This window comes from Vipera berus (genome assembly GCF_964194415.1).
Source record: "Vipera berus genome assembly, chromosome: 8".
Taxonomy (NCBI): domain Eukaryota; kingdom Metazoa; phylum Chordata; class Lepidosauria; order Squamata; family Viperidae; genus Vipera; species Vipera berus.
In genome coordinates, this window is record NC_138211.1 from 21,653,781 (window position 1) to 21,661,960 (window position 8,180).

Genomic DNA, 8,180 nt, shown 5'->3' on the forward strand with positions numbered 1-8,180 from the left:
ATATACCATGTGTGCATAATTCCAATAAAGATTAAAAAAAAAGATGGATCAGGCTGAGTTTCTGATCAACCCAAAGATGGATACCCAACCCAGCTGCTGAACCTAAAGGTAACAGCTTGGCAATCCACCTTTTGCAACTGGCAGCTCTGCCTGGAGAATGCCCATAATGTGCTCTCAAAATTCAAATGTGCCCACTTTTTTAAAAAAAAAATGTTGATTGTTCCTGTAACCTACTCTTCAGACTGAAGTTCGTTCTTTCCTATGGGGTTAAGCAACACCTGGAGCTTATTACAAAGGCTTAGGTCACATCCAGAATGTCATGTGTTGGTCATTAAACCGGGTTTTACTCATTTCCCTATTCCACCTCTACACCATAGCACATATGACTCTCTTGAGGACTAGTCCCTTGTATATGCCAGCAGCATTTGAAGCAGCTTATGAAGAATGGGCAAATTAGAAGGAAATTAGGCCCACGCCATGCACAGATATAAATCTCTGTTTATAAGAACTTTGTTCCCTCTAAGGTTTTTTTTTTAAGCGCAAGTTATTTGCATACATGTCAGATACAAAGACAGTTCATCCTTTTGACCAGTTAAAAAAAAAGTCACATGGTCCTGTTTTGTAAGGTCCTAAATAAGAGCTCAAAAAAGCAGAGGAATCAAAATGTCGAAACGCTGCAGACGTGGGGCTTGCACATCCCTCGCACGGCTCCGCAAACGTGGCAAGTCTCTGAGGGTCCATTGGGGGGGGGTGTGCTACAGTTTGTTGTTCCGATGGTAGGCCGGGACATGGGCGGAAGCGTAGGTTGGCTGGCTGTGCCACGTCGACACCGGGTACAGCCTGTGGCGTAGTGCGCTGTCGTAGGACGTGGGGTAGTGGATGAGGCTGGTGCCCAGAGGCTGGCCCAGATCCGACGCTTGGACGGACGCAGTTAATAGTGGGGTTGGGAAGGCAGGGATAATAAACGGGTTGATGGAGAGAGACTGGATCAGCGACGGGGCCTGTTCCTTGAGGTGTTCTCCTGGGCTGTTGCTAAAGTTAACGGGCAACCTCAGCATGGTGCCCTTGTACATGTCCTGGATCTGAGGCATGTGAGCTACTGGGAACCCGGACGCTGCCACTGTTGCCTTAGGCTTTGCTATCCCTGGCTGCCCGCTGGGGGATGTTCCCCGATCCAGGCCACTGTTTGGGTCCACCTCCTTGACGAAGGGAGACACGGCCTTCAGCTTTTTGCCATGCAGGAAATAGTCCTCCTCTGAGGCTCTTTTCTTCTGTACGGTGATGCTCGCCTGGCCTGGAGACACGGACAGCCCTCCGTTCTTGGAGACCTGTGGACTGACCTTTGCCAGGTTGACCACAGGTGGCGCCCAAGAGGCTTTGACCGCTTGAAATGGGGGAGAGCCAGCCTTGCTGCTGAGGCTACTTGCCTGGAAGGCAGAAGAGTGCTGATGGTCCCCTTTCCACGGTTGACTGGACTTCCTGCGGAGATCTTCAGGCTGGTCTTCCAAGCTCTCCTGCTTGTTCTGAAACCCAGGTGCAACCAGGGCCTCTTTTCCGGGCTTAGAATAGGTTGGAGAAGTCACAGGGAGATCCTTCAAGCTGGGATAATATTCCACCGGTCCTCGAAGGCCGCCGACGGGTTTCAAGATGGTGCTGCTGGAGGTGTGGAAATAGCCATGAAAGGCAGGTGGCCCAGTAGACAGGTGAGCTCCAGAGCTTTCCTCCTCTGCATTCAAGGACCCTCCTCCCTCCTTGAACCCTGGAGGAGCCTTCATCAAACCTTTATTGGCTTTTCCAACCTGGGCAGGACCCGGAGGGCTGCTGGAGCCGTTCGCCTCTGCTCCTGTCTTTGGGACCTCTTTCTGGGGACGACCAACCTCAGAGTCCAAGCCTGACATTTCCCGGATCCTGATCTTCTTGTATTCAGGACAGTGGCTAAGATGTTTCTTCTCGTGAGCATACAAACATTCGTCCTGGCTCACCTGGGCCAGCAGCTTCTTCTTCGCCAAGGGAGACATGATGCCATTGTTCCCCTTGAAGTAGAAGCTGGAGAAGAGACGGGTGTAGGCTTCAGAGCAACCGTGGGATCGACAGTTCCCAAGGCAGCTGCCGGTGGGCTGAGTCTCGGCTATCTCTCGGCTGTTTGGAAGGGAGAGGCGCCCCTCGGTTTGCTCCTGGGACTGATTCGGCTCAGTACCGTTGGGAGGTTTGGGAACCAAAGCAACATCCGGCCTCACTTTCTCCGGCAAACTCTGCAATTAAAGGAGAATTATTTAATTGACAAAGGGAGATAAGATAAAGAGTCCAGAAGGTCCTTCTACACAACTGCAAAATGCAAATAAGCGAAAGTCTTCCATCGCTCGAGGTTCAGCTGAGGTATAAACAGGGTTCTGTCTTACCTCCTCTTTCAAGACAGAACTGTTAGTTCTTAGTAACAACAACGCAACATATTTTTTTCACTCCTGCAGAATTTGTTGGCCTTTTTTTAAATAAGGGAAAGTGGTATTGTTGTTTTAAAATGTTTGCAGACCATAGGGTAAGTGTAGGAGATGACCAGACTGAGACCAAGGGAAGGGTCAAGCATGTCATCAGTTTGGAATCCCTTGGTGGCCAAAAGAGATATAAGTCCAGCCCCCCTCCAAGTCCATTGACTCTTACCTACTATCAATTTGCTTTGACTGTTAGTAGTTCAGTTTCATGTAGTAAGCTAGCATGGATTGAATTTGTACTCATTTAGACAACCTTGGTTCCTAATTTCTTGCACATGTGATTAGCCTTTGACTGACCTTGCCTGGATTTGGAATAGAACCTGGGATGGCTCTAGTTAGTAGTTAGATGGAACACCACCAGAAGATCTCCATAGTTTGGCTAGACAGGGATTTTTTTTTTTAAAGCAGAAGGTGGCAAGGATTTCGATTCTGCTACAAGGAAATTATGTGGTTGAGACTCTGAAGTAGCAGGAGATGAACTCAACTTGAAGAAGACTTTCCTCCTTATGCCTATCAAGAGACTGGATGCCCCCCATTTTAAGGGAAGCCCTGCCAAAACCTCAGCAGAAGACGGCAACCTTGCCAATCAGCAGTTTGCCCTTGAATCGAAAGAGCCCCATTGTGAGAAGGGCTGCCCACATCTGCCCTTAAGTAACCTTTATGCTGATTTAGAACACTTCTGGGAGGATCCAGCTAGGGGATCCTCTGGCTCTTTTTCACTTGAGAGTTGTCTTTAATTACAGAGTTCATTGGCTGTCAAGCACCAGACCTGGCAAATTGGTTTTTTTTTAGAAGATTAATTGCAAGGATTCCTAAGAGAGAAGCCAACAGGCTGTCGTGTTTTATTTCGTTTACCTTTTTAAATTCTTTTGATTAGTATTATATTGTGCAAGCCATTGAGAGTCCATGGAAGTAACAAATGTATGTTGTGAATAATTATAATTAGGATTATGATTAGATGTCTAGGGAAGGAAAGGGAACATCAGCACCAAGAATCACCCCAGAGGGCAGCTAGTCCCAAGAAATATTCAAATCCAAGGTCTGTTTTGGGATGGCAAACCATAAACCAGGTTTTCTCAAATGGATACTTTCCCGACACATTGGGCCTCCAGCCGGAGGTAAACCCAGCACAGCTTGGAGAGCTCCAGGTTGGGGGAAATCAGTCCACGAAAGAGAAAAAATCCTATTTTTCTTGCACAAATCTCAAATCCTCCCTACAGCTGGGTCAACAGACTCTGCAAAAAATATGTACTGGTAGTCCTCGACTTACAGCAGTTCATTTAGTGACCATTCAAAATTATAACGGCATTGAAAAAAGTGACTTATGACCATTTTTCACGCAACTATTGCAGCAATGCCCCTGGTCACGTGATCAAAATTCGGCCGCCTGGCAACTGACTCGTATCTATGACGGTTGCAGCGTCCCTGGGGGTCACGTGATCCCCTTTTGCGACCTCCTCGCAAGCAACATCAAAAGGGAAGCCAAATTCACTTAACAACCGTGTTACTTAACAATAATAATAATAATAAAGTTGGAAGGGACCTTGGAGGTCATCTAGTCCAACCCCCTGCTCAGGCAGGAAAGCCTATATCATTTCAGACAAATGGCTGTCCAGTCTCTTCTTAAAAACTTCCAGTGCTGGAGCATTCACAGCTTCTGGAGGCAAGTCGTTCCACTGGTTAATTGTTCTCACTGTCAGGAAATTTCTCCTTAGTTCTAGGTTGCTTAGTTTCCATCCGTTGCTTCTTGTCCTGCCTTCAGGCGCTTTGGAGAATAGCTTGACCCCTTCTTAAAATTAGAGGGAAGTCAAGAATAGCTTGACTTCCCTCTAACTTAATAACAATGATTCATTCAACAACTGTGACAAGAAGGGTTATAAAATGGGGCAAAATTCACTTAACACCAAAAAGTCTGGGTCTCAATTGTGGTCCTAAGTCGAGGACTACCCGTTCCAACTTTCCAGTTTCCACAAGCTTGTGGTGAAGACGAGGTAAAGAAGGACTCGGAGGCTTGAGAGGAAAGATGGCGTCAATGCAATCCAAGCCCAGTTTTCCACCTGTGACACATACGGAGAAAAGGCAGGACTTTGACAGCATGGCTTTGACACCATCTTGACTTCTTTGACCTCCTTTGAGAATCCCCACATAAACACAGAAGCAGGAGAATGGGGAAAAATGGGAGGTGAGAAACAGGGCTAATATTAGACCCATTCATTGAGGAAGGATTGATGGGTGGCTGAGTCAGCTGGGCCACAAAAAGGATAAAAGACAGTGAATTCCCTGGCCCTTGTTGGACATTCTTGCCCAGAATGCCCTGCCAAGAGGTCCCATCATCCACCACCAGGGACTTAGTGAATGGAAGGGGTTAAACATCTAGAAGAATGGCATCCATCTTGTGCCTTTGAGTTCAGTCCTACTTAGTGAAAATGAAATAAATAAGTAATAACCTCTTGTTTTGCCTTTTAAGGTGACCAGAAAATATTCTCTAAAAGTCCAACATTTTGCTCCCATCCATGCAGCAAAAGCAAAAGCCTCATTTTATTTCTTTTTACTGTATTACAGACTATTTTAATTTTTGGAAATAAAAATAAAACAGAAAAAAAATTGTGTGGGAGCTTCTATTTTTATGGAGTAAAGCTGGAGGTTGCATCACAGCAGCACCCACTGGATCAAGGGTAGGCAACCTTGGTTCTTTTATGACTCGTGGACTTCAACTCCCAGAATTCCTGAGCCAGCATAGAGTTGAAGTCTACGAGTCATAAAAGAGCCAAGGTTGCCCACCACTAATGTCAAAAAATTCAAGATGGTGGCCTCCAGCTTGCGACAGAAAACCCAGTTCCCCTATCACTTATTGCATTATATACAACAGAAGTCATTGGGAATACAGTGGTATTTATACAAAATTGACTGAAGATTCCTATAATAGTTAGATGAATTAAACTTTAGAGAGAAAAAAGTTTCAGTATGAACTATAAATTTTGCACCACTTTGTTAAATGTGGCATTAATAAACCACCACAAAATGCTTCAAACTATGTATTCTATAATAGTTTTTGTCTTAAGCGTCATATTAAAGTTTCCACTTAACTATTACTAATTGTATTAAAAAAACAATTCACTTAACCCTCTCTGATGCGAATTTATAACCATCACTGGAGTCCACTGAGATGGGCCAAAAAAGTCAAGATAGTGGCCACCACCATGCAATAGAAACTTTAACCTTTTTTAATGTGCACATAAACAGTCAAGGTTTCTACCACCATGGTGACCACCATCTCGACTGTTTTGACATGCTCCTGGTTGTCTGCCTCCGGATAACATATACATTGTACGGGTTGCCCAGCCTGCATTATTCAGCGTGCAAGAAAGCAACATTTGAGGGGGGGGGAAGTGGTCTCCTTACTGGATCTCTCATCTTCTCTTTCTTCGTTCTCTTCTTCTCCACCATGTGATCCCCCTTCGGCTCCTTGGAGATCTTGTACTGTTTTCGAGGCTTGACTGGGGGCAGCGGCTTGTCATCCTCCCCTTTCAGGTGTCGGACATATGGCAGGACCAGCCTGCAAAGCAGATGTTGGGGAAGGAGAAATTATGGCCATGCTCCAGATGTGTTCAAGCAACAGGACGCCCAGAATACATAATAAAGCCTTTTTTTCCCCGTCCCCTTAAAAGATCACACCAATAGGATTTTATGAAGACCTTGCTGGTTGTGGAAAGGGTGGAGATCTCACCCTTTCCTCAACTGGCCAACCCTTAGACACTAAGACCAGCATCTGGAATGGTCAGTGGGAATGGCCTTGGGGGACAAAAGGAAGAGACATAGACAAGACATAGACATAGACTGCTAAGCTTGTAAGCCGCCCTGAGTCTTCGGAGAAGGGCGGGATATAAATGGAATTTTTAAAAAAAAGAAGAGAGAGAAGGGGGAGCTGAGTGTGCAGAAGGAATCGGGATGTGGCAAACATCTCAGAAAGTAACTCCCTAGTTACCTAGATGTAAAGGTGGGGGGAAAGAGATGTATACTTTCAGACTTGCCAGATTTTGTTAATGTAACCTGACAATAAAGTTACAGCTAATACCACTGCGTGCGCTTCCTCTTGTAAGAAAAGGGGATGGATGTAAGCAATACCTCTCGTAATGTCGCCGGGTGCAAGTGGCAGCACTGGTACTTCCTGGGCTGCCTCCCAACATGTCGTAAACATTTTTCCAAAGACGTCGTCCGGTGACCTGAAATAAAGGTGAAATAAAGTCCTTCTCAGTTCTTTTTTCGCTTACTAGTCTGGTCTGCTCTCCTGGGATTTTTATTTTCGGGGAAACACGGTAATTGTTCTCACTGTCAGGAAATTTCTCCTTATTTCTAAGATGGATCTGTCCTTCATAAATTTTCATCCGTTGCTTCTTGTCCTACATTCATGTGCTTTGGAGACCCTACTCCCCTCTGTGGAAGCCCCTCAAATATTGGGAGACTGCTATCACGTCACCCTTGGTCTTCTTCAATAGGCTAGCCCAGCGCTCTTCAAACTTGGCCCTTTTATGATTTGTGGACTTCAACTCCCAGAATTCCTCAGCCAGGCATGTGAATTCTGGGAGTTGAAGTCCACAAGTCATAAAAGGGCCAAGTTTGAAGACCCCTGGGCTAGACATACCCAGTTCCTGCAACCGTTCATCATTGTAACTTCCAGATCCCTTATCGTCTTTGTTGCTCTTCTCTGCACACTTTCCAGCACCTCAATTTTTGCTCTTCTTTTGTAATAGTTTACTTTACAACCCTGTTTTTTGTGGTCTTTAAGATTTAAACCTAAGATTTAACCATGTTGTGAGGGTATTTCCAGATCAACTAAGGTCGGTGAACTGAAATAGCAGTTGATGCCAAATCCGGGTCCTAAGTCCCTTTTCTGGGGTCTTTTGTAACTTTGAACAGTCAGTAAAGCAAGCAGTCATAAGTCGAGGACTTAAAAGAATCATGTCCTGCTTTGCCAAGAAATCCTCAAGACATTTCACCCCTACTTTTCCAAGCAGTGAATTTGATTTTCTCTTACCAGTTCGTAGGCTCCAAGTTTTTCCACAGCTTTGTAGATTTTAAACAGATTAACTATTAAAAAGAAAAGAGAGAGAGAGAGATCAGATAACAGCCAAAAATCAGAGAGGTAAGAGATAATGTATGGCTTGAGCTAAAACTTTTCATTTCTGAACTGCCTGGAGTGGTATAAAAATCAGGCTGTCCTGAAAGCCCAGAATTGAGAACTGGGTACTGATGCAGCCCCACGTTTTGAAAATCGGCGTTGCTTCTACAGTATTTATGACAACTGATTAGCTAGGCTTCAGATAGGGGTGTTGACGGGGAATCCAAAAGATGATGACAGACAGACAAATCTTATAGCTCTGCACATATTTAGAAAGTGTTTCTTTTGATCTCTTTCATATTGTGAACACCATGCTTAAACAGGAGAGGAGAGGAGAAGAGAGAGAGGAGGGGAGGGGAAGGGAAGGGAAAGGAGAGAGGAGAGGGGCGATGAGAGAGGCAAGGCAAAGGAAGAGGAAAGGAAAGGAAAGGAAAGGAAAGGAAAAGGGAAAGGAAAGGAAAGGAAAGGAAAGGAAAGAAAGGAGAAGGAAAGAAGGGAAGGGGAAAGGAAAGGAAAGGTAAGGAAAGGAAGGGAAAGGGGAAGGGGAAGGAAGGGAAAGGGAACAGGAAAGG

At 45.3% G+C, this 8,180-nt stretch overlaps 1 protein-coding gene across 1 annotated transcript; it reads right to left on the reverse strand.

Moving 5' to 3' along the window:
- Positions 1–486: 486 nt before the first annotated feature.
- On the reverse strand, positions 487–7,598 carry LOC308671690 (AT-rich interactive domain-containing protein 5A-like). The gene is made up of 4 exons (XM_081334086.1): positions 7,525–7,598; positions 6,615–6,712; positions 5,892–6,045; positions 487–2,252 (listed from the first exon to the last, which is right to left on the reverse strand). Exons 2-4 carry the CDS (start codon positions 6,674–6,676, stop codon positions 756–758), a joined length of 1,713 nt encoding a protein of 570 aa, XP_081190212.1. The 5' UTR covers positions 6,677–6,712; positions 7,525–7,598; the 3' UTR covers positions 487–755.
- Positions 7,599–8,180: the final 582 nt, after the last annotated feature.